The sequence below is a fragment of the Podarcis muralis genome, chromosome Z (assembly GCF_964188315.1).
Source record: "Podarcis muralis chromosome Z, rPodMur119.hap1.1, whole genome shotgun sequence".
Lineage (NCBI taxonomy): Eukaryota > Metazoa > Chordata > Lepidosauria > Squamata > Lacertidae > Podarcis > Podarcis muralis.
Window position 1 is genome coordinate 18,636,820 of NC_135673.1, and position 26,196 is coordinate 18,663,015.

General features: G+C 46.4%; 2 protein-coding genes across 7 annotated transcripts in view; both read left to right on the forward strand.

Annotated features, from left to right (window-relative positions):
* NOTCH1 (notch receptor 1) overlaps window positions 1–8,737 on the forward strand; it is a 93,911-nt gene extending 85,174 nt beyond the window's left edge. Inside the window, exons 27-34 of the mRNA XM_028715869.2 lie at window positions 31–179; window positions 2,250–2,466; window positions 3,450–3,540; window positions 4,111–4,276; window positions 4,831–5,126; window positions 5,512–5,659; window positions 5,743–5,840; window positions 6,573–8,737. Coding sequence (XP_028571702.2) covers window positions 31–179; window positions 2,250–2,466; window positions 3,450–3,540; window positions 4,111–4,276; window positions 4,831–5,126; window positions 5,512–5,659; window positions 5,743–5,840; window positions 6,573–7,979 — 2,572 coding nt within the window. The 3' untranslated portion in view covers window positions 7,980–8,737. The remainder of the gene's footprint in view (window positions 1–30; window positions 180–2,249; window positions 2,467–3,449; window positions 3,541–4,110; window positions 4,277–4,830; window positions 5,127–5,511; window positions 5,660–5,742; window positions 5,841–6,572) is intronic.
* A 14,455-nt stretch (window positions 8,738–23,192) lies between these two features.
* SEC16A (SEC16 homolog A, endoplasmic reticulum export factor) overlaps window positions 23,193–26,196 on the forward strand; it is a 37,911-nt gene continuing 34,907 nt past the window's right edge. For all 6 annotated transcript variants that reach the window (XR_003704523.2, XM_028714271.2, XM_028714275.2 and 3 more), the window contains exon 1: window positions 23,193–23,349. The gene's annotated coding sequence lies outside the window, so the exon portion shown is untranslated. The remainder of the gene's footprint in view (window positions 23,350–26,196) is intronic.

Here is a 26,196-nt window from a genome sequence, read left to right on the forward strand (position 1 = left end):
CACTTTCTTTTCTTCTTCCAATACCTGCAGATCAATCGTTCACCTGGAGATTGACAATCGCCAGTGTGTCCAGTCCTCCTCTCAGTGCTTCCAAAGTACCACAGACGTGGCGGCCTTCCTCGGTGCTTTGGCCTCGCGGGGCAGCCTGGACTTCCCATACAAAATCGAAGCTGTTAAGAGTAAGTCTGCCACATGTGCAGGAAACACCTGCTGATGCGTTAGCAGCCCTGCTGGCATATCCCGGGAAGCTGGGCCGCCTCTGCCCCGGTCAGCTTTTGCCCCTAGCAGTTTTTCACTTTCTTTTACAAAAGCTACATACCACTTGATTGTAATGAAAGCTTTGAGCCGGGGCTGCCCAGGGTGTGGTCCACGGATGAGCTTCAATCAGGTGGTCCACCCATGCATGCCTATGGATCTGAGGTTGGAGATGGGAGATGGCACAGTCTTTGCATTAAATGTTTTTAATTGTGTCTTTCTTCTTCATTTATTTATTTGAAGCATTTGTACCAAGCTCTTCAGTCAAAAAGGCTCCCAGAGCAGCTTTCATACAGTCAAAACAAGGCAGTCCCTACCTACAGACTTAAAATAAAAATTTAAAAAGGCATGATACACAAAGGAAAAGGCACAAGGAGGGAAGAGGAAAACCAAAACACAGGCACCAGTTTCTAAACAGTTGGTCCTCTAACAACCAGCTTGCACAATCCAGGGGCAGGAGGGGCCTGATGGGGCTGGTCTGTCACAGCAGAGCCAAGGGAGTGTTTTTATCACTTCCTTTTATTTATTCTGTTGTATTTTATTGCATTGCAGTTAGAATTCAATGGAGGCAGTAAAATAATAATAATAAATTATTTGTACCTCACCCATCTGACTGGGTTGCCCCAGCCACTCTGGGTGGCTTCCAGCTTATCTAAAAACATAGTAAAACATTACACCTTAAAAAGCTTCTCTATACAGAACTGCCTTCAGATGTTTCCTAAGTGTTATATAATTGCTCATCTCTTTAAGAGCTGATGGGAGGGCGTTCCACAGGGTGGGTGCCACTACCAAGAAGGCCTTCTGCCTGGCAGGCAGGAATTTAAGAATGCAGCTAAAAACAACACAGCATCTAGCATGGTGCATTTCTGTTTCTACAACAAGCTGAGAAATAATTCAGTGGTCCACTGAGACCTTCGGCAATTTTCAGGTGGTCTGTTTGTGGGGGTAGGGAGAATTTTGGAGCCATTGCTCTAAGCATTTCCCAAAAAGATAAAAGCCTGACAACATTAAAGGACTAAGAAATATAGATAAGTGACAGTTTAAAGCACGTATTTAAAGGCATATAAAAATTATTAAAATCAACAGTAGGCTAAAAACCAGATTAAAACACTTGTCATCATTCAATATGTCTGGATGGACTTTCCTCAACAAACATATTTTAAGTGGGAGCCAAAAAGAATATGCTTTTTAGCCTATTGCTGGTTTCAGTTATTTTTGGAATGATTTAAATGGTGGGTTTTTTGCTGGCAATTTCGTTGTTTTGGGGGGTTGGGTGTTTTCCCCCTCAACAATCAAATGGTATATAATTTTTATGGAATAAATTCAAAAGAGTTACAGTGTATGATGTTTGTCTTAAACAATATCGTAAAAAGAACTTGATTCCTCTTTAAGAAAGAAGTGGCATCTCTTTAACTCTTTTTTAGTTCTTCTTCGAAGTTCTGTCTTGATGGTTCCGCCCCTCTCTCATCCATAGCTGATTCCAAAATCATTACTGCTGGGGGAGGATGAAGGAGTGGGGGGGCGGCGGGAGGAGAGAGAGAGAGAGAGTGCAAAGTTAACCCCACAACCCAAACCTTGTAATCGATCAGTGACACGCAGAGTGTTGAAGTTTGCATCTTCCAAATCCCCCTTCAATCCTTTTGACTTAACAGCTCAATGTGAATGCAATGATTTGAAGTTTGCTTAATCCTTTATCCGTGAAAGGAGGAAGGGGGGGAACCCTCTCCCCCTCCAGCGCTGCAGATACAGAAACAGTTTGCAATTCTGATGAACAGCGTAGAAAAATGACCTTCTTTTTTCCAGGGGGCTTTGGAGGAGTTTGGGGGCAGTGAGTGTGGAGGGGTGGGGGTTCGGTTGCAGGCGGAAGAATCAAGGCACAGCCAGGCTGGCAGCTTATTAACTTAATTTCACTGCATTTTGCCTTCTGCCTCCATTCAGAGATGCATCTTAACTCGAGGTCCTCTCGTCACACTCTGCCTCTCATTCTCTCCTAGGTGAAAGTACTGACCCCGAAAAGAGCACCCAGTGGTACCCTATGTACATGGTGGTGCCTGGTGTCTTCCTCCTCCTCTTCATTGGTTTCGGGGTTCTGGCATCGCGCAAGCGGCGGAGGGAACATGGGCAGCTCTGGTTCCCCGAGGGCTTCAAAGTGACCGAGTCCAGCAAGAAGAAGCGCAGAGAGCCCCTGGGGGAGGATTCTGTGGGGCTGAAGTGAGTAATCCCCCTCTTCACCTCTTCCCGGGTCTCCTTTGTTGCCATTTGGTTGGTTGGGTGGGGAGGGAGGGAAAGGCCCTTTCCCGCCTCCTTCCTGGGTTGCTGCTGTTGTTGGGGACCATAGTTCTTTTTATTCACCAACCTGGTGCCCTCCAGATGTTTCGGACTACAACCCCCATCAGTCCCAGCCACCATGGTCTGATGGGAGTTGTAATGCAAAAATCCAGAGGGCACAAAGATTTGCCAAAGGCTTGATGTTAGCTTTTCACTCTGCACATTAAAAAAAGTTGGTTTTAATTTTTACTGTGCCACAGCTCTCTGGATGACAAGCTGGAGAGGAAGGGAAATCTGGTGTCAAAATGTTTTTGGGAGGGATATTCTGAGCCCAATTTAAGTGTCAGTTTTTCCAGGCCATTGAAATGAACATGTGGAGTGTCCAGGGAAGGGTGGTGGAAGCCAGAAGGCCAGGCAGTTCAGAGCAAGGGGCTTAGCCCTTCACTGAGTAGACCCACTGAAATTGATGAGCATGGCTAACTTAGATCCATTACTGTAGTCCTCCTTTGGCTTGGAGGAAAGAAGGATCCTTTTGGGGTTGGGCACGACCTGCCCATTGCTTTTGTCTGCTTTCTCCAAGTGTAGCACCAAGATTTTACGGCATATATAAAATGCAGATTGGTGCATCATCTACACAAGGCAGAAATAGCACACTGAGGCTGGTGGAAGGACTTTGGAGAGGCTTGGTCCTTAATTTCACTTATTTTCCCGCTTCTAAGCAAGTTCCCATGTACAGTGCCCAGCTCTGATAAATGATGTCTGAAATGTCACCTAGCGTGTGGCACAGCTTGGACAAGTCTAAGTATGGCAGGGGAAACTTTTTAAATCATCATCATCCTTAATTACTCTATTTAGCCCTTGGTGAAAAAATTCAGAGTTTGGTTTTTCTAGTGGTGAATCTAATTTCCTATTTTTTCTCCATGAAGACCCTTGAAAAATGCTTCCAATGGGACCCTGATGGACGACAACCAGAACGAGTGGGGTGATGAGGAGGCACTAGACACCAAGAAGTTCAGGGTAAGCCAGCGAGCTGCTGTTTCCATGCCGTTTCAGCCTTAAAGGCGCTCACTAATTCATAGGTCTCTTCCATCCTGTTTGGATGCATTTGGTATTTACTGCGAGTCCCTCCCTCATCCCTGGCCAAATGGAACTTTTTGACACCCCCCAGGTCCCCCCCCAGGCTTACCTTGCTATCCCACAACAGCCAAGGCCCCTATGGGCATCTGTAGATCTCCCTGCCTGATTTCACCAAGAGGCCCCTATCGTTGGTCCTGTCTTAAAAAAGCAAGTTTCTTGTCCTCAGCAGAAGATCAGCACATTGCTCCTTCCTTCCTTCCCTTCTCCCCCTTTGCCTCTCCAGTTTCAGGAAATACTGGAAAACCCGCTTATGCAAAATTAAACAACTCTCATTCTGATAATAGAATTTAGCTTTCCATATCGTGTAGTGGGAGGGTTCATTTTATATTTGTTGAAGTTGGGGACAGAGGGGATAACTCTTGTTTTCAACTCAGCAGCACAGTGTGTGAGAAAGAGTAGAGTTTTATGCCTGAAAGGATCCTTTGAAACCTCAATCGCCTCTCTTCCCAGGTGGAAGAACAGGCCATGTTGCCGGACATGAATGACCAGGCTGACCACAGGCAGTGGACACAGCAGCACCTGGATGCAGCCGACCTGCGCATCTCCTCCATGGCACCCACCCCACCCCAAGGGGAAATTGATGCTGACTGTATGGATGTCAATGTGCGAGGACCAGGTAAGGAGGGTGTGTGGGTGTCAAAGCCTCTCTCTTCCTCCCTTGCTGTGATTTTGTCAGGGGAAAGGAGGACAATGCCAGGAGGGAGGGCATTAGAGCTGGCCCAGGGGAAGAACCAAACAGCAAACAGGCCAGGTGGGATTTGGGGAGGGGAACAGGACTTTGGAGTAGCCCAGCTCTTTAAAAGAGAATTAGACAAATTTGATAGCCTCTTTCTCCATTGCCAGCTACTAGCTATGATAGCTATACTCTTGTTTCCATGGTTGGAAGCAGTAATGATTCCAAATATCAGTAGCTGGAAATGGCAGGAGGAGAGAGTTGCTCTTGTGGTTCATGTTCTGCTTTCAGGTTTCCCAGAAGAGGCATGTGGTTGGTCATTGTAAGGACAGGATGCTGGACTCTTTGGTCTGGTCCAGAAACAAGACACTTGTTCTTAGATCCCGATCACCAATATCCAGGCTTAGTTCAGGCCCTGGTGTTTTGATATCCTGGGAGCGCATCCAGGCACTGTCATTGCGCTTCTGACAGATTTCCCTCCACTTGTGCCTTGGCAGATGGATTCACACCACTGATGATCGCCTCCTGCAGTGGAGGTGGGCTGGAGATGGGCAACAGTGAAGAGGAGGAGGATGCCCCAGCCGTGATTTCAGACTTCATCTACCAGGGGGCCAGCTTGCACAACCAAACAGATCGCACTGGGGAGACAGCCCTCCACCTGGCCGCCCGCTACTCACGCTCAGACGCAGCCAAGAGACTGCTGGAAGCCAGTGCCGATGCCAACATCCAGGACCACATGGGGAAGACGCCACTCCACGCTGCCGTTTCGGCCGACGCTCAGGGGGTCTTCCAGGTAAGGCGAGTTCAGTGCTTCCAGAACTTGGGAGCAGTGCGGGAGGGCTGGGTAGCTCCTTGCCTGTTGGAGAGGGTTGAACTTGATGACCCTTGAGGTCCCTTTCCACCCTAAAATTCTATGATTCTTATCATTCTGTGACTCTAGTGCAAAAGCCCCCAGAGATTGCTGTGCTCATTGCTGGGCAATCATTCTGCCTTCCCAGTGAGGTTTTTCTTTTTTCATCCAACCCCCCTGCAATGCAAAGCAGGGACTTTTGAGTTTCTAGTTAGCTACATGTGGCTTTCAGCTGAGCGGCTGTAGAACGGACATTCACTCTCTTGCCTTGCCAGTCTACCCCTGCCAGGATGTCAAATAAGCAAGATGTCTCTCTTTCCTGGGACAGATTCTGATCAGGAACAGGGCCACCGACCTGGATGCCCGCATGCACGATGGGACCACCCCTCTCATCCTGGCTGCCCGTTTGGCTGTGGAGGGCATGCTGGAAGACCTCATCAGCTGCCACGCAGACGTCAATGCGGTTGATGACCTAGGTACCTGCCATTCCCAAAGCATTCTGGGGAAGGGTGAGGGGCTCATGGTCATGGCCTTAACATTTGTGCCTTTGTGTCCATAGGGAAATCAGCGCTGCACTGGGCCGCTGCCGTGAATAATATTGATGCCGCTGTTGTGCTGTTGAAGAACGGGGCAAATAAAGACATGCAGAATAACAAGGTGAGAAGGGAGGGGGCTTCTTCCTGGAGCAGGGCTGGGCCAGTGCGAGGCAGAGCCACTGGCCATCCAGCCAAAGACGGGACCAGCAAGCCCAGGATCTTCAATGACAGGGTCAGAAGCTTTGCTGGAATAAGCTGCGAAATAGGAGAGAGGTGCCCTGGCATCTTGTGGGCTTCCCTGGGCAGAAGGAGACATTTATTGTTTATCTGCAGTTTAGGATGGGAAACAGGGAGTTAGCTTTAAGTGAACTTGAATTGCATCCCTTTGACGATTCAGGATAGGCAAAAGAAAGTTCTTCATGCAGCTTATAGTTAAACTACAAAACTCTCTCCCGCAAGAGGCAGGGATGGCCACCAACCTAAAGAAACTTTAGAAGAGGACAAGACTAAGTTCATGGAAGAGAAGATTATCAGTGACCACTGGCCATAATGGCTATGCTCTGCAACACTTCTGAATACAAGTTGCTCGAAACTGCAAAAGGGGAGAGGGCTCTTTTGCTTCCAGTTGGGGCGTCTGGTTGGCCACTGTGAGGACAGGATGCTGGACCAAGTAGGCCATTGGCTGCAGAGCTCTTCTTATGTTCTTAAGCTGCAGCTAGACCTTTCATTGTGTAAAGCAAATTGATAAATGTAAGGAATGACTAATAATACTTCAGCTGCATAACCCTGTTCATTTTGGAGAAGAGCCTCTAATAAGTCTGCTTTCTTCTTCCCTTTCCTCCCATGCCTTTAGGAGGAGACCCCTCTGTTCCTGGCGGCCAGAGAAGGGAGCTATGAGACGGCCAAGGTCCTCCTAGACAACTTCGCCAACCGGGACATCACAGACCACATGGACCGCTTGCCACGGGACATCGCCCAGGAGCGCATGCACCATGATATCGTCCGCCTCCTGGACGAGTACAACCTGGTGCGCAGCCCCCCTTTGCACAGCGGGCCCCTGGGGGCACCTACCCTCTCCCCGCCCCTCTGCTCGCCTAGCAGTTACATCGGCAGCCTGAAGCCAGCTATGCAGGGCAAAAAGGCGCGGAAGCCCAGCGCCAAGGGACTGATCTGCAATGGGAAGGAGTCCTCCAAGGACCTCAAGGCCCGCCGGAAGAAGTCGCAGGAGGGCAAAGGCTGCCTGCTGGACAGCTCCAGTGTCCTCTCCCCAGTCGACTCCCTAGAGTCCCCCCGTGGGTACTTGTCTGATGTGGCATCTCCTCCCTTGATGACCTCCCCCTTCCAACTGTCGCCCTCCATGCCCCTCAACCACCTGCCAGGGATGCCCGATGCTCACCTGAGCATGAACCACCTCAACCTGGTGGGCAAGCAAGACCTGGGCCTGGGTGCCAGTCGGATGCAACAGCCCTTCGACTCGGTGCCCCCGCGGCTCTCCCACCTGCCCACCTCCAACGCCACTGTCATGAATTTCACCGTGAGCGGAGCGCCTGGCCTGAGCGGGCAATGCAGCTGGCTGAGTCAGATGCAGAACGGCATTCAGGTGCAGGGCCAATACAACCCTATGCGGAATGGCCTGCAGCAGGGGGCACTCCCGCAGGGCCAGGCCCTCCAGCACGGTCTTCTGACCTCCCTCCACAATGGGCTGCCCACCACCACCTTGTCCCAGATTATGAACTATCAGGCCATGCCCAACGGCCGCCTGCCAGCCAATGCCCAGCCCCATCTCCTGCAGGCACAGCAGCTGCAGCAGATCCAGCAGCAAAGCATGCAGCAGCAGCAGCAGCAGCAGACCCACAGCACCGCCCCAAATGCCGGGAGTGCAAACTTCCTGGGGAATGAGCTGGGCCAGCCTGACTTGCAGCAGCAAGTGAATGGCGGGACTCTGGCAGTCCACACCATCCTGCCCCAGGACACCCAGGTCCTGGCCACCTCCCTGCCCTCTGCCCTCACTCAGCCCATGACCACCACCCAGTTCCTGACTCCACCCTCCCAGCACAGCTACTCCTCCCCCTTGGACAACACCCCCAGCCACCAGCTCCAGGTGCCAGACCACCCGTTCTTGACACCTTCCCCGGAGTCGCCGGACCAATGGTCGAGCTCATCTCCACACTCCAACCTGTCAGATTGGTCCGAGGGCATCTCAAGCCCGCCCACCAGCATGCAGTCGCAGATGGGGCACATCCCAGAGGCGTTCAAGTAGAGCAAGAGGAGGGGAACCGCTTGGGCAGGCGACCCCAGAGAGTTTCCTTCGGAGGGAGACGCTTCTTTGGTTGAACCAGAGTAACCTTTGGTTTGAGTTTCTGTTTTTTATATATATATATAAAAAGAAAAAGTATTTTTACATACAATGTAAGAGGGAAATTTCAACGTTTTTCTTCCTTCGTTAGTATTTATTTATGTACTACATGAAAACACTGCCTTTTTTATTTATAAGTTTTGTTGAGAGCTCAGTGGGATGCATTTGCTGTGGTCCAAATTTTAAAATCTTATTAATGGCGTTTGATTGCCTGCTTTGCTCTCTCTTGCATACTACTTTTTTTTTTTTTAGGACATCCTCTTTAAACAAAAACAAAAACTTTTATACCACAAGGATGTTCCTGTGCAGAGAGGTTTTCTTTTGTAAAGCTGTAAGCAAAGACCCATGATTATATAGTGACATTTATTTATTGAACAAGATATTTCTTTTCCTGTTTTTGTTTTTAATTCTGGAAAAATAGGGAGGATGGGCACATTTTTTCAACAAAAGTTTACCTATTTGAAGGGAAATTATAATTTAAACATAAGTTGATGGTTTTTTGCGGGGGGAGGGTGGTTGTTGATGGTTTTTGTTGGGTTTTGTTTTGTTTTGTTTTGTTAAGTGCTTTAAAATATTCCCTTGTATGAGGGTGGATAGAGTCTGGGAATATTATGAGACAGCAGCCATGAATTTCTGTTTTAAAGTTTCAGTATTATATAGTTTATCTCGCTTGTCCTTTTTTGCATGATAGCAAGCTTTACTTCTTTTTTATTTATTTGAAATACTGCCTATGATCAAAAATCAGGATCACGGGTTCTAAGCTATAAATGAAATCCCAATGCTTCCTTCGGGGCCCACCCTCCAACTTCCCTTCTCCAAAATAGTCTTGTGCTCAAAAAGGCTTTTGGTGCAGAGGAAGAAACTTTACTTTGACTCCAGGATAGCTTTGTGGTTTTTCTCTAAATTGTCCCAATCGTGCTATTTTTAAAGCACCCATCACCTTGGGGGGTGTTGCCATTTTAAGAACCACATTTCTTACTATGAGAAGACTTAACAAAATGCTGTTGATTATGACAGGCAGGAGATGTATGTGTCTGTGTGAAAACATAAGCTGTATAGGTTAGGGTTACCCAGAGAGAGGGTTGGTGTGTCTGTGCAGTGCAGAGAAACCTCAGGGTATGAGCCCCAGGCCATTAGTCACGTGGCAATAGGCTCACCTATAAATATCACAGCGCTGTAATTTTCCCAGAAGGGGTTGATCCTAGCAACCCATTCACTTCTATGGAAGAGAGTGAAAAGGTGCTGCACTCAGGGACATGTCTTGGAGAGGGTGCCACTTCGACTTTCTTCCTGCCCCTGTTGCTTCCAGTGTAGCCCCCTGCAGCAACTGCAAATCCCACCCCCTCATCTCATGAGTGGCTCTCACCTTTCATCTGTAGAGTCCTCAGTGGAATTCACTGTGTTCCTGTCCCACTTGAATATTGGGAGCTAGAGAGTGGAACTCTGGGTGGAAATTAAACCCTGCTTGCCAGAATCTAGGCCAACAGTTCCAAACCCGCCCCCCCCCCCAATTTTTCTGCCCTGCCCCACATGCAGGAGGGCAGTGACGGGGGCATGGGGGTGGGGATACCTAGACCTTGATGGGCTGGCAAAACATTTGCCTTGGATGGCCCTTTGGGAGATGCCAGTGCCAAACTGGCCAGGCCCCAGTTAGGTGTTCCTGACTTTGAAATTAGTTTTACAGCCCGACTTGGGTTGGAATCTTGTCATCACAGGACACCTCCAGAAAGCAAAAAGGGGCCGAATTCATTGTTTTTAAGACAGAGGGGGAGAGAGAGAGAGATTGCAAAGTCTTCCGGAATGGCACGTTGGATGTTTGCTCTTATGGCAATAAGGAGAATGGGGAAGGGGGTCGACTTTGTAAAAAAAAATTAAAAAATTATTATATATATAAATATATAGTATAAGCCTATGGCGAAGCTAATGTTCTGTAAATAAGTTTTTTGTTTTGTTTTGTTTTGTTTTTACTTAAAGAAAAGAGAGATAAAGGGTGGATTTTGTTTAAAAAATCTAAAATGGTTCTAAGTTGAAAGTGAAAGTGGTTTAGAGGTGGTGAAATATTGCTCAAGAGAAGGAGCCCAATCCACCAAAAAGTTCACTGAGAGAGAGAGTCACTGAACTGACCAAGGCCTTTGTGTGACCACAGCGCTCTTTTGAGAACGAGTTAGTTTCACTGGCAGGATTTGCCAAGTGAGCCACCCTTGAAGACTTCAATCTGACACACATTTCATTTGGCGCTCATGCCATTGACTTTGCAGGGGCTTTCTGATTCAGAAACACTTCCCTTATGCAGTGGTACCTCGGGTTAAGAACTTAATTTGTTCCAGAGGTCCTTTCTTAAGCTGAAACGGTTCTGAACCTGAGGCGTACTTTCGCTAATTGGGCTTAACCTTCCAGGTTTGTGGAGTTTGTAACCCAAAGCATCTGTAACCCGAGGTACCACTGTACTAACATATCCAAGTTGCTGGCTTTGGTGGGGTGGGGGCATTCCAATATCCTGTGCATTTATTGTCCTGCGGTGGTCCTCTGTCCGGCTGGACCTCACCTTGACACACTCAAGCATCGCGCTCGCGCGCACACACCCCGCTTGTGGGGGAGCCTCTTGAATACCCACCTCTCACGAAGCATGGCGAAGTGCTGATATTGGGACATCCCTAAAGCAAAGTGATTTTTAAACACCCTCTGGTGTTCATTGTTTTATGTTTTATAAACTAGAGTGTAGTTTCTTAAGTGTGGGGGTGGGTGGGATGGGATGGATGTGGGTGGTAAAAAAGCACCCTTCCATAATAAAAATGTTCAAGCAAAATGTGTAGTTTGCAAAAGGATGTTTTTTGTTTTTTTTGTTGTTTTTGTTTTGTTAACTGATTTGCAATAAAGCATGCCCCCGGGGCATCTAGAAATTCTATAAAAGTTGAAATGTGGTTTTTCCCCCCTTCTTAATCCTGCGTCTGTTGCTGGGAATCACAGGTGGGGGGAATTGCTGCTGTTATGCTCAGGTTTTGGGTGTTGGCTTCTCATTGGGGCATCTGGTTGGCCACTGTTGAAGACAAAGGTGCTAAACAAGGTGACCCAACTCTTAACATTCTCTTAACATTCTTATAACAGTTTTTTATTTTTAATGGAGCTTCATAAGAAAATACAGCCGTACCTTGGTTGACAAACACCTTGTGACTCAAAACGTTTTGGCTCCCAAACACCGCAAACCCGGAAGTGAATGTTCTGGTTTACGAAAGTTCTTTGGAACCTGGACGTCTGACAGGGCTTCCGCGGCTTCCGATTCACTGCAGGAGCCAATCGGAAGCCGCACCTTGGTTTCCAAACATTTTGGAAGTGAAACGGACTTCTGGAACTGATTCCGTTCAACTTCCGAGGCGCCACTGTACATTGCTTCAAGCAGCAAAACACTTTTTGTCTGGTAAGGTTTAAAGTTACTTAAGGGTGTATCCAAGTAAGTTGGTGGATGCACTGAAATTAAGCTGGATAGGTATTCATTTCACTAGGTCTACTCTGAGTAGGATCAACATCGGATGTGATCCCTTCTTTTTAAAAAACATTGCAAAAATTAAGTTCCAGCAGCCAACAATTTTGAGTAGCCTTGCATCTTGCTGATTCAGCAAAATCCTGTCTAGATATTACAGGTATACTCATTTATCAGGATGTAAAAAAAATGCAGAGCATTTGCCATGGAAACTCCTCCCCCCCGCCCACAATTTAATGAAAGTCCTTTGAGGAATACCCTTTTAAGCACTGACCCTGAAAGGTGAGCCCTCCTTGCTGCAAAACAGAAGCCAGGTTGCAAATTTAACACTGGCCTCTAAATCCACCTTGTCAGGTGGGGCCTGCATGTTTCAGCCACTCTGAGATCTCTCCTATTGACCTTTTCCACTATAAATAAAGGAGAGGCAGCAGCAGATCCCCATTTGGGGGGAAACGGCAAATCACTACAAAAGGAACTGTTTCTCTGACCAAACACCACAAACCTGGAAGTGAATGTTCTGGTTTGCAAACGTTCTTTGGAACCTGGATGTCCGACAGGGCTTCCCCGGCTTCCGATTGGCTGCACCTTGGTTTCCAAACATTTTGGAAGGCAAATGGACTTCTGGAACGGATTCCGTTCAACTTCCGAGGCGCCACTGTACATTGCTTCAAGCAGCAAAACACTTTTTGTCTGGTAAGGCTTAAAGTTACTTAAGGGTGTATCCAAGTCAGTTGGTGGATGCATTGAAATTAAGCTGGATAGGTTTATAAAATAATAAGCAGGCAGAAAATATAAGATCCCTAGCTTGTCAGTAGTATATGGGGAAAGGATCTAGGGGTCTTAGTAGACCTCAAGCTCAACATGAGTCAGCTGTGTGACGCAGTGGCAAAAAAGGCTAATGCAGTTCTAGGCTGCATCAAGAGAAATATAGTGGCCCAATCAAGGAAAGTTACAGTCCTTCTCTATTTTGCCTTGATCAGACTACAACTGGAGTACTGTATCCAGTTCTGGGCACCACAATCTAAGATGAATATTGCCAACCTGGAACATGTGCATAGGAGGGCAACCAAGATGATCAAGTGTCTGGAAACCAAGCCTTACGAGAAATGGTTGAGGGAGATGGGTATGTTTAGTCCAGAAAATAGGACACTGAGAGGAGATATGATAGCATCTTCAATATCTAAAAGGCTGTCACATGAAAGATGGAGCAAGCTTGTTTTCTGCTGTTCTGGAGGGTAGAACCCAAACCAATGGCTTCAAGTTACAAGAAAGGAGATTCTGACTTAACATCAGGAAGAACTTTCTGATGGTAAAAGCTGTTTGCGACTTTGCTTCCCACCATCTGGCTCAACAAATCATGGGGCAGAATCCAACACCACGGAAGTGGACTTCTTGCATAAAAGGACTTCACCTTTCTCTCCTCATTCCTATAGCCCCCCCACCCAAAGTGTTCCCCCAAAATCTGTTCTGGAGAGTCCCCACACCCTCTGGAAGTCCTGTTTAAGCAAATGACATAAAAGGAGATTCCAGCTAAACATTAGGGAAAACTTTATGATTGTAAGAGCTGTTTCACAGTGGAACAGACTTTCTCAGAAGGTGGTGGACTCCTGGGAGAAGAGGAATGCTTATGCCTGGTGCCTAAAGATATGTAATGAAGGCACCAGAGAAGCCTTCCAGGAGAGCATCCCACAAATGGGGAGCCACCACAGAGATGGCTTGCACTCATGTTGTCACCCTCTGGACCTCTCACAGAGGGCCTCAGATGGTGATTGCAGTTGTTCATATGGGGAGAGGTGGCCCTTGAGGTATTGTGGTCCTGAGCCGTTTACGGCTTTATAGATCATGGGAGTGGTTGGGTGTAGGAATACCAAAGAAGGATGTCAAAAACATCAGAATGGCCAGTTCTAGAGAAGGTGTAGACAGCAAAGCAGCCTGCCAGTTCTCCTAGCCTTTACAGATGTAGGACGGACACTGCAGCAAGGAGATGGCTTGTCTACACCCAAGCAAATGTCCATACATTCTTTATACACAAAGCAGCATACATCACAAGACTGCTCATCACTTCACCTAACTAGATGAGGGCATAGGTGGCAAAAACTCAAGTCTTACAGATGGCTTCCCTTTCTGGGCTCAGAGCCCAGCACCCCAAACCCCACAGATAAGGGTAACATCAAAGCAAGCCAATTAGCTTATATCAAAGCAAGTGATATATGAGCTCATTGCTGCAACAGCTACCAATTAATTGTGGGCTTATCTTGACTACCAAGATGGCATTAGCAAATCTTCCAGAACAGTTCACCTTTCGTTCAACACAGGGGCCTATCTAGTCCAACCTCCTGTCTCAAAGCAACCAACCAAAGGGGATCCTGAAAACACAACAGCACTCCCCTCACCTTTGCAAACTATTCGATCCACCTCTGATATTGGAGGCAGTAAACAGCCATCATGGCTATTGTTGTTGTTGTTGTTGTTTAGTCATTTAGTCGTGTCCGACTCTTCGTGACCCCATGGACCAGAGCCCGCCAGGCACCTCTGTCCTCCACTACTTCCCGCAGTTTGGTCAAACTCATGCTGGTAACCTCGAAAACACTATCCAACCAATCATGGCTATTAGCCAGCAGTAGTCTCTTCTTCTGCTGTGGATTTGTCCAATCCTCCTTTAAAGCCATCCAAGTTGGTGGCTATTGGTGCCTCCTGTGGGAGCAAGTTCCATAGTTTAGCTATGGTCATTGATAATAAGAACCTGGCTGCTGGGTCAGGAATAATGTGGTCAGAGGCAATTTTAGGTTAGTGCGATCAGTGTAGCTGCAGTGCTGCAGGGGATGCCACAACAATGCTGCAGAACACCTGACAAGGGCACCATGTTTATTTAGCATTTCACAGGGCACCACTGATAGGGATTCATCCAATCCTGCATCCTGTCCTCACAGTGGACAGACAGGTGCCACAAAAGTAGGGTTGCCATATTTCAATGAGTGAAAAGTTCTTGAGCTTTTTTGTTTGTTTGTTTGTTTGTTTAAAGAAATCTTAACAAAAGAAAATGAGGTTTTGAGCTGTTTTAACTGAAAATCACCAAAATCTATGCTACCAACATGGGCTGCCATGACATTTCAGCAATTTCCACCCAGACACTGCATAAGGGGGCTAGGTCCGGGAAAGGAAAAGGGACCTTCCCGCTGGAGCGGTACCTATTTATCTACTTGCACTTTGATGTGCTTTCGAACTGTTAGGTTGGCAGGAGCTGGGACTGAGCAACGGGAGCTCACCCCGTCGCGGGGATTCAAACCGCCGACCTTCTGATCGGCAAGTCCTAGGCTCTGTGATTTAACCCACAGCGCCACCTGCATCCCTTTTTACTCTGTAGGCAGCATCAAAAAAATCATGCATCCACTGTTTCGTGGGGCTGCAGTGGCACAAAAACATGGTTAAAAACCACGGATCCTCATGGATCCTCATGATTTTTGCACTAGATCAGGCCAAAGTCACCATCAGATCAAACATCATCGCCATGGGCACAGCCTGCACCACAAAAATCACGGATACACGGCTTCCTGACCATACCGTGGCCCAAAAATGTGGTTCTGAAGCATGAATCCTCATGGATCCTCGCGCTTTTTGCATTGGGCCAGCCCAAACTCACCTTAATGGGATCCTCATAACAGAGGGTCCTGATTGCGCTCTTGTCCCAAGAGCTCACCTGACAGGGTTAAAATGGGGGGGGGGGAGTAGGAAGTCCTGGCCATTCCCCTGGGATCATGCCAGGCAGTTTTAGCCAATAACCAGTAGGTGGCGTGATCCCAGGGGCTTTAAAAACAGCAGTGTGATGCAAGTGGGGCATTTGCATGGCTGAACACCCACCCACCCTCCCTAGTTTAGGTAGAGTTGCTTGGCCATGCTTTGGTTTGGGTCACCTGTTTTGGAGCAGGGGCTGGGTGGGAATTTTTTCCATTTGGCAGATTGGCTTTAGCCATTTGGTTTTCGCCTACCTCTTAGCAAATCATCACAACTTGTAAGGTGGCGGTTAGGCATTGGATCAGTTGGATTGTGGGGAGGAGAGGTGCGGCCATCACCTGCCCCTCCAGGAACTGGGTATTCTGTTAAAGGAATTTGGGGGTCCTGGATCTTGTCTGAAGTCCACTTGAGGGGCCAGGACCACAGGAACCCCGGGGTGAGCTTAGGTTGGTCCTCATCAACCTTGCTCCCTCGTTTGGTTTATGCCATTGGACAATCACCCTGAGAGCTGGAGTCAGTTATAGTGGGGAGTCAATGCCTAAGTCAATACCACTCACGTGATTGTATTTCAATAAAGTTGTGGCCAAAATTTGCACCAAAACTTAAACTAACATAAGTGTCCATGTATAATTTTTGGGGGGCCTCGAGACGCAATCACACATCATGTCCAGGGGTACAGCCTGCACCACAAAAAAGTCAGATCCACGACTTGCTGGCCACTCCATGGTCCAAAAACGTGGTTTTGGAGCACGGATCCTCATGGATCGTCACACTTTTTGCATTGGGCCAACCCAAACGCACCATCAAATCACACATCATGTCCAGGGGCACAGCCTGCACCACAAAAAAGCCAGATCCACGACTTGCTGGCCACTCCATGGTCCAAAAACGTGGTTTTGGAGCACGGATCTTCATGGATCGTCACACTTTTTGCATTGAGCCAACCCAAACTCACCATCAAATCACACATCATGTCCAGGGGCACAGCCGGCACCACAAAAAAATTCAGATCCACGGCTTCCTGGTCATACCATGGCTCAAAAATGTGGTTTTGAAGCACGGATCCTCAAGGATCATCAAACTTTTTGCAATAAGCCACCCCAAACTCACCATCAAATCACACATCATAGCCTGGGGCACAGCCTGCACCACAAAAAACTCGATCTACGGCTTCCTGGTCATACCATGGCCCCAAAACGTGGTTTTGAAGCGCAGATCCTCAAGGATTGTCACACTTTTTGCAATGAGCCACCCCAAACTCACTGCCAAATCACACATCATGTCCAGGGGCACAGCCTGCACCACAAAAAACTCGGATCCACGGCTTCCTGGCCAAAAAACTCCATGGCCAAAAAACGTGGTTTGGAAGCACAGATCCTCATAGATTCTCACGCTTTTTGCATTGGGCCAACCCAAACTTCCTGTCAAATCACACATCATGTCCAGGGGCACAGCCTCCACCACAAAAACCTTGGATCCAGGGCTTCCTGGTCATACTATGGCCCAAAAACGTGGTTTTGAAGCACGGATCCTCATGGATTGTCACACTTTTTGCATTGGGCCAACCCAAACTCACTGTTTTTTTGTGGTGCAGGCTGTGCACCTGGACATGATGTGTGATTTGACAGTGAGTTTGGGTGGCCCAATGCAAAAAGCATGAGGATCCGTGAGCATCCGACCTTCAAAACCACGTTTTTGGGCCATGGCGTTGCCAGATAACCATGGAGCTGAGTTTTCTGTGGTGCAGGCTGTGCCCCTGGCTATGACGTGTTATTTGACTGTGGGTTTGGGGTGGCCCAATGCAAAAAGCTTGAGGATCCATGCATCAAAACCACGTTTTTGTACCACGGTACGACAGGAAGCCATGGATCCGAGTTTTTTGTGGAGCAGGCTGTGCCCCCGGGCATTATGTGTGATTAATGGTGAGTTTGGGCTGGCCCAATGCAAAAAGCGTGAGGATCCATGAGGATCCGTGCTTCAAAACCACGTTTTTGTTCTACAGTACAGGAAGCCATGGATCTGAGTTTTCTGTGGTGCAGGCTGTGCCCCTGGACATGATGTGTGATTTGACGGTGAGTTTGGGGTGGCGCAATGGAAAAAGCATGAGGATCCGTGAGGATCCGACCTTCAAAACCACGTTTTTGGGCCATGGTGTTGGCCAGATAACTGTGGAGCTGAGTTTTCTGTGGTGCAGGCTGTGCCCCTGGACATCTTGTGTGATTTGGCAGTGAGTTTGGGTTGGCCCAATGCAAAAAGCGTGAGGATCCATGAGGATCCGCTGCTTCAAAACCACGTTTTTGGGCCATGTTGTGGCCAGGAAGCCATGGATGCTAGTATTTTGTGGTGCAGGCTGTGCCCCTGGCTATGACGTGTTATTTGACTGTGGGTTTGGGGTGGCCCAATGGAAAAAGCGTGAGGATCCGTGCATCAAAACCACGTTTTTGGACCACAGTATGACCAGGAAGCAATGGATCCGAGTTTTTTTGTGGAGCAGGCTGTGCCCCCGGGCATGATGTGTGATTTGATGTTGAATTTGGGCTGGCCCAATGCAAAAAGCGTGAGGATCCATGAGGATCCGTGCTTCAAAACCACGTTTTTGGGCCACGGTATGGCCAGGAACCTGTGGATGCGTGATTTTTGTGGTGGATGCTGTGCCCATGGCCATGATGTTTGATCTGATGGTGACTTTGGCCTGATCTAGTGCAAAAATCATGAGGATCCATGAGGATCTGTGTTTTTTATTTATTTATTTTTTATAATATATTTATTAAAATTTTCACATAAAACATACATCAGAAAAAACACAATTCATCATTGTCCATTTAACATCTCTCAGTTATTGCATAGGACTCCCCCACACCTCCCGCATACACTTGCATCATTATTAAGTTAATTTCAAACAAATTATCATTTTACTCATAATCTTAGTTTTAATTAGCATATAATTCATCCTTAAGTCTAATTTGGTGATAGACAATTGTTTTCTACTCTGGCATCCAGTTCAACACTCAGCCAAATTACAATATTTTTGTAAATAGATCTTAAATTTCTTCCAATCTTCTTCCATCCTTTCTTCTCCCTGGTCTCGGATTCTGCCGGTCATCTCAGCTAGCTGCATATAGTCCATCAGCTGCATCTGCCATTCTTCCACAGTGGGTAGCTTCTGAGTTTTCCAGTTCTTGGCAATCAATATTCTTGCTGCTGTTGTTGCATACATAAAGAATGTTCTGTCTTTTTTTAACACACTCTGGTCGACGATACCCAAGAGAAAGGCCTCTGGTTTCTTAGTAAAGGTGTATTTAAACACCCTTTTTAATTCATTATATATTGTCTCCCAAAAGGCCTTCACTCTAGGGCAGGTCCACCAGAGGTGAAAAAATGTTCCTTCATTTTCCTTACATTTCCAACATTTACTATCAGACGAATGGTATATTTTAGCTAATTTAACAGGAGTCATGTACCATCTATACATCATTTTCATCACATTTTCCTTCAATGCATTACATGCAGTGAAGTTCAGCCCAGAGGTCCACAACCTTTCCCAATCTTCAAACATAATATTGTGCCCAATGTCCTGAGCCCATTTTATCATTGTTGATTTTACCATTTCGTCTTGTGTGTTCCATTTCAGCAGCAAGTTATACATTTTTGAAAGTACTTTAGACTTAGGTTCTAGCAGTTCAGTTTCTAACTTTGACTTTTCCACTTGGAATCCTAACTTTTTGTCATTTTTAAACACTTCTTTAATCTGAGCGTAGTGTAACCAGTCTCTCACTTTATCTCTCATCTTTTCTAAACTCTGCAATTTCCAGTTGTCCCCATCCTTTTCTATTATCTCCCAATATTTTGGCCAATTGGCCTCCATGTTGACTCTTTTTCGAGCCTTGGCCTCCAGGGGTGACAGCCACCTCGGAGTTTTGTTCTCCAATAAGTCTTTATATTTTGTCCAGACATTAAAAACTGATTTTCTGACAATATGATTCTTAAAGGCCTTATCTATCTTAGCTTTGTCATACCATAAATAAGCATGCCATCCAAACGCATTATTAAAACCTTCCAAGTCCAAGACATCCGTATCTTCAAGAAGTAACCAATCTTTTAGCCAGCAGAACGCTGCAGCTTCATAATACAACTTTAGGTCTGGCAGGGCAAAGCCCCCTCTTTCTTTCGCATCTGTTAGTATTTTAAATTTAATTCTGGGCTTTTTGCCCTGCCAGACAAATTTAGAAATATCTTTCTGCCACTTCCGAAAACACTCTGTCTTGTCTACAATCTGTAGTGTCTGAAACAAAAATAACATTTTTGGCAGTACATTCATCTTGATGGCAGCTATTCGGCCTAACAAAGAAAGTTTTAATCTTGACCAACTATCCAGGTCTCTCTTAATTTCTGACCAACATTTTTCATAGTTATCTTTAAAAAGACTCAGATTTTTTGCTGTTATGTTTACCCCCAAGTATCTGACTTTCTTAACCATGTTCAGTTCTGTCTCTTTCTGAAGCTGTTCCAACTCAGTATTTGTCAAGTTCTTCCCCAAAACCTTAGTTTTTTGCTTATTCAACTTAAATCCTGCCACTCGACCAAAGTTTTGAATCAGTTGTAATACTCTTTTCATACTAGATTCCGGCTCCTGTAATGTCAAGACTAGGTCATCTGCAAAAGCCTTAAGTTTATATTGTTTCGCTCCGACCTGGATCCCTTCCACCAACCGGTCCCCCCTAATCATATTCAGGAGCACTTCCAGAACCGAGATAAACAATAATGGGGAAATCGGGCAGCCTTGTTGCGTACCTTTTTCAATTTTGAACCCTTCTGTAACCACATTGTTAACTATCAGTTTAGCCTTTTGTTCTGAGTATATTGCCTCAATCCCATTCTCAAACCCCCGTCCCACTCCCATTTCTTTTAAATTCCCCTTCATAAATTTCCAGGATATGTTGTCAAAGGCCTTCTCCGCGTCTATGAAAATTAGAACTGCTTTAGTATTTATGTTTGTTTGCAAAAGTTCCAATATGTCTATAATGTTCCTTGTATTTGCAAACATGTGTCTACCCGGGAGAAAGCCTGCCTGGTCTTTATGGATTATCTCACTTAAAACTTTCTTAAATCTTCGTGCCAGAACATCTGCAAATATTTTGTAATCCACATTTAAAAGGGAGATGGGACGGTAGTTCTTAAGTTGTGTCTTTTCAGTTTCCGACTTTGGTATCAATGTGATAAATGCTTCTTTCCACGATTCAGGCGCCTTCTTCCCCTCCATTATTTCATTGCTGACCTCCAATAATGGTTGTATCAAGTAATCCTTCAATATCTTGTAGTAGTTAGAGGTCAGTCCATCTGGCCCTGGTGATTTGCCCTGTTTCAAACTCTGGATGGCCTGCTCGATCTCTTGTCGTGTTATTTTGCTATTCAAAATTGTTCTATTTTCTTCTGACAGCTTTGCTAATCCATTTTTCTCCAGAAATTGTGTGATCTCTGTTTCATCTTGTGGCCCTTGAGTGTATAACTTTTTAAAATACCTCTGGAAGCACTTTCTGATCTCTCCCGGGTTCTGAATGTTCCTTCCTTCAACCTCTAAGTTTGTTACTGTATTCAGTCTTTGTCTCCTTTTCAACTGCCAAGCTAGCAGTTTCCCACATTTATTAGCCGACTCAAAAGTTTTTTGTTTCATTGTTTTGATCTTCCATTCTATTTCCTGATTTATCAGTTTAGAGTATTGTGCCTGATGAAGTTTGATTTCTCTCAAAATCGGTTGAGATTTCGGGTCGGATCTTAACTTCTTCTCCAACTCTTTGATTCTTTCCAGAATTTTGTCTTTCTTTTCATTTTGCAATCTTTTCTTTAAAGAATTCTGTTGAATCAAGAACCCTCTCATCACAGCTTTACTTGCATCCCAGATAGTTCTTTTTTCCACCATGGTGCTCAAATTAATCTCGAAGTAGTCCTTTAAAGTTTTTTGGGCCTTCTTTACGATTCTTTGGTCTCTAAGCAGGCCATCATTCATCTTCCATCTAAAGGAGCCGGTTGGGATCAGTGTCATATCCATTCTCAAAGCGTTATGGTCGGAGCATGTTTTGGGGCAGATTTCCACCTTCCTCACCTTAGGTGCCAGACTTCTAGTTATCCATATTTGGTCGATTCGTGTCCAGGTCCGTTGGGCTTCAGAAAAGAATGTTCCTTCTCTCCCCAAGGGGTTTCTAACTCTCCAAGAGGATCTGTGTTTTTTAACCATGTTTTTGCGCCCCTGCACCCCACGAAAGTGGATGTGTGATTTTTTTGATGCTGTCTACAGAGTAAGACATAGTCTACAGTATTATGGTGGTTTTATTTTATTTGAATGAAAAAATCATATGAATTCATGAGGATCCGTCTAGATCCGCCTTTTACCTTTTTCCATCAAGAACTATACAACTTTTAGAAGATATCTGAAGGCAGCCTTGTATAGGGAAGCTTTTCATGTTTAATGTTTTATTATGCTTTTATATTTGCTGGAAACCGCTCAGAGTGGTTGGGGCAACACAGTCAGATGTGCGGGGTACAAATAATAAATTATTATTATTATTATTATTATTATTATTATTATTATTATTCAGTGTGGATGCAGATTTGGGTAGCAATTTAGCACAAATGGCTTGAGCCTCCACCCTGACCTTCAAAATATTTCCAGGCATCTTCTTCCTGTAAATTAAATTTGGTTTGCAAAACTTTTGCGGAGAAGGGGAAATGATTTTAATTTAAGACTAAATAAAAAGAAAGTGTTTGTAATAAAGTGGGGGGGGGGGATGAGCGTCCTTCCCTCCGGGTCTCACAAGTTCAAGAAATGCGTGTAGGGCGAGGGAACTCTGTTCATGCTCAGAGGCACGGCGGGGCTCTTAGCCAGCCTACTCCACGCACTAAAGATTCCGAGCTGAAAAACCGGGGAATGATTTCGGCTCTTTCCGCCTCCTCCCGCCGGAGAGTTCCGAACTTCCTTAAAGGGATCGCCGCGGCTTCTCCTTTAACTGACTCAGGGATTGGGGGCGGAGGGCGGAAACGCCGAGCAACGAATTACTGACGGCGGACGAAACCGTAGAGCTAAGAAAATAAGGAGCAGCATGCCCATCCTTCAGTTCCTGTTTCCTCCCACCGGAACACAAACACAGATGACAGGTAGGCTCTCTGATCCCAACTTCTATGGATTCTGACCGATTCTGACCCACCCAAGAAAGGGCACTTGTACGTTGTTAGCATACCTCTGTCTCGGGAAATCATGAAGGCGTGTGCTTTTGGGAGTTTAAGATAAGCTGTTGAGCTGCTGGAAGGTTACAGCGCCTTATGTGGATGTAGAGACCGATATGGGAGAGAGATGTTTTGTTGCATCTGGGGCAGATGAAGGCACCCGGTTTCGCTGTTACAGGTGCACCATGGCGATTCTTCTCTCTGTGCTCCTCCCAGCAGTCATTCCTCCTTTGAGCACTGCTGTGGATCCAGGCACTGTGATCATCTGCAAGGGATTCACGCACGGCGAGGTTGATGTTGCCAACCTTCATGTCACGTTTGCAGACATCTTTGTAATGTACATAGCGATTCTCCCCTCCAAAGAATCCTGCGAACTGTAGTTCACCACACCTCAGAGCAACAGTTTTAGCACCTTTAAGCAAGCTGCAATTCCCACGATCCTTTGCGGGGTGGATTGGAAATATGATTTAAATGCAAGGCATTTCAGGCAGCCAAAGTTTCCAGTCCTCGTGGCTCTTATGGAGCAAAAGCGGCGCGGAGTAAAAAAAGAAGGAAAGAAAAACATTCGCAAGTAAACTCGGAAGTGAAATCGTGCACGAGTCTATAGTCATCCCTTTTCGTAGGTCTACATGCATCTCTACCTTGTGTAGGAGCCGGCCAAAGCGGGGGGCGGCCGTCCGTGATGGCGTCACACGCATGGTTAGGGGCGTACGTGACACGTCTGCGCTGCCGGATGTTCCAAGATGGCGGCGGCGTTTGCTGCTTTTGCTTCTGCCTGCCTGTCACCGAGGCACCGTTAAAGCCGGTTGGCGCTGCTTGTGGTACTGCTGAGCGGGTGGTAAGCAGGTGAGTCCCCCCGGGGGTGTCGGGGGCGTAGGAAGGGGAGGGCGGAGTAGGCCGGTGCGGGGATAAAGGTGGAGCCTCCAGGCTCAGCGGCAGTCTACCTGGCAGGCCCTTCCTTTCTCCCACCCTCTCTTCTGTCCGTCGCATGCTATTGTGATGAAGGAGAAGGTTATAAGGATGAGGAGGCGGCGGTCGCGGGCGGGCCTACTTCACGAGAAATAAATCAGCCTCTCAGGGCGAGGCTGTGGTTCCTCTTGCATGCACGCAGGAGGGGCCCAAATTCGGACACCACTCGTCCTAAGTTAAATACGCTGGCATTCTTGTTTAATTCAGCCCTTCTATTCATAACCACGAGGACCCGAAAATTATTCTAAGGGGTGGATGTAGCTTAGTGGTTAGAGCCTGTGATTTGCAAGGACAGGCTCTTATGGTGAGGCTAGGAACGTCCTGTGAGTCTGAGGCTCTCCAGTGCTGCTGCCACTCCATGTTGACAGTGCTGAGCTACATGAGTCAAGTGATGTGACTAGGTAGAAGGTAGATTGGGAAAGGCTTCAGATCACCAGGTAGAACAGTTGCTTTGCATGTAGAAGGTCACAGGTTAAATCCCTAGTGGCAATTCAAGGTAGGCCTGGGAAGGTCCCACCTATTTCTCAAACCCCAAACTGTATTACAGCAAGTCGCTTCAGGACACCCATGAGTGTGAGAAGCTATATATAACTTAGAACAGGCTAACCAAAGTTAACTAAGTGGTTTGGGAAAGTTTAAAGGATTTTCACCTGAAGTCTAAAAGAATATAAACTTGGCCTGGCATGAACCTTATAGGAACACAGGGAACCGAGTCTGACCCTTGATCTTTCTAACTAAGTATTGTCTACACTGATTGGCAGCAGCAGTTCTCCAGGGTTTCATGTTCAGAGACCATTCCTAACCCTATGTGGCGATGCCAGGAACTGAACCTGGCATAAGGCAGGTGTTCTACCACTGAGCCACAGCCTGTCAAGATTTTGACTTCTGCTGCAGGCACCCTCCCCCTTAATAGATAGCTGTGGACTCTGAAGAAGGATATCTGAACATAACTGTGAGACCTGATTTGCACCACTAAGGAAATTTTTGCACAGGAAATATATGGACATGTCCTGCCAAACACTTGGTCGACTGCGTCAGACCAACACAGCTACCTACCTGAAACTTGTGCAACTCATACTCTTTCCAGTGAGAGATGGCATCACCTGTTGGGTTTCTGCTCATCATACTACAGGAAAAAGAAACAGGTGCTGAGAAAAAGGGAGCCAATCCAGGAGTGCAGTGTAAAAACATCAGGACTGCTTTGGTCTTTATCTTAATCCCACATTCTGAGTCACTCAAAACAATTATTGGCAGTGATAAAAAGGGTGTTTGCCTGTGAGTGTGGTTAAGAGTTGCGGGGGAGGGGGGCGTGTTATAGAGTAGGGGATCTCTCTTGCAGACAGAAGGTAAGGTTGGGAGAAGCTCCTATTTGAAATCCTGGAGATTGGTTTAGTGGTCAGATGAGGTGAATAGACAGGTAGCATATTAAGTTTGCCTGGGAATTTCTAGCTGCCCTTTCTTTGAGCCAGGAAACATCCCAGCCTTTTACAACTTGTGGTTAATAACAGCCCTGATTTTGCTTAAAGGGAGATTTTTGGATGAGTTGGCCTGAAGCCAAGGCCTGAAAGTCCAAACGCTCATTTCTAAAATCTCACATTTCTCAACTTCATTCACTATCACAGCCCCACACAGCTAACCAAATGAATTGGTCCAATTAAAGCATATCTCCTGGATCTGATTTGACCTTTGCAACTGTGATTTCCTTGCAGCGTGTGCACTGGGTTTAATTCAAGTATGACACTGAATGAAGTGTTTAACATGCGTTGTAAAGAATAAAATCTTATTTCCTTCAAGCAAATAAGCAAGTCTTTGAAAGCTTTGTAAATATTCCTTTAAAACTTTGTGTGTTTTAAGGCGGAGCACGCGCGCGCACACACACACACATCAAAAAGCAAACAAACATGGATGTTGTGAACTCCATAAAGACATGAAGATGTTGCTTTTAAAAGCAAAAACTAAATCTAGTGGCCTTTCCTGAAGGCATCTGTATCTGCATTGTACTTTATGCAACGGTACCTTACAAATAGGGTAGTATGTTCCATGAAATCCAGAGCCCACCCCCCACCCCCACCCCCGATGGCGGCCCAGACTCTACCTGAAGGCATCCTCCCCTCCCCTCCCCTCAATTATTGGTTCCATCGTTCCAGCTTCTCTTGCTGTCAAGCAGCTTCTTCTGACATTGGACTGGATTTTCTCTCTTCCTAGAACTTAAACCCATTACTTCTAAGTAATTTAGTCCTGCCCTCTGTGGCAGCAGGGAACAAGTCATTCCCCCCTTCTATATAATGGCCCTTCAGGGGTTTAAAGAGCACTGTAATTCTGTCTAACAGTTTTGTCTTCTGTTGAGTAAACATTCCAAGTTCCTCAAAACTTATTTTTCCATGCTGTTAACTATTTCTCTCATTTAGAAATCTTAAAGGAAGTGAGTGCCCAAAACAGGACCTGGAACTTCAGATCAAGCCTAAGTAGGGCAGAATAAAGTGGAGCTCATCATGTCCAGTGTAGATCAACTGCAGTCATAGAATCATAGAGGAAGGAGCCCTGAGGATCATAGTCGAACCCTCTGCAATGCAGGAATATACAGCTGTCCCATATGGGGATTGGACCTGCAACCTTTATGTTACCAGCACCACGCTCTAACTGACTGAGCTATCCAGGCCAGCATCCTTTCCATTTGCACTGCCACCAAGTCATGCTGTACGTGGGCATTTGATCCACATGTAG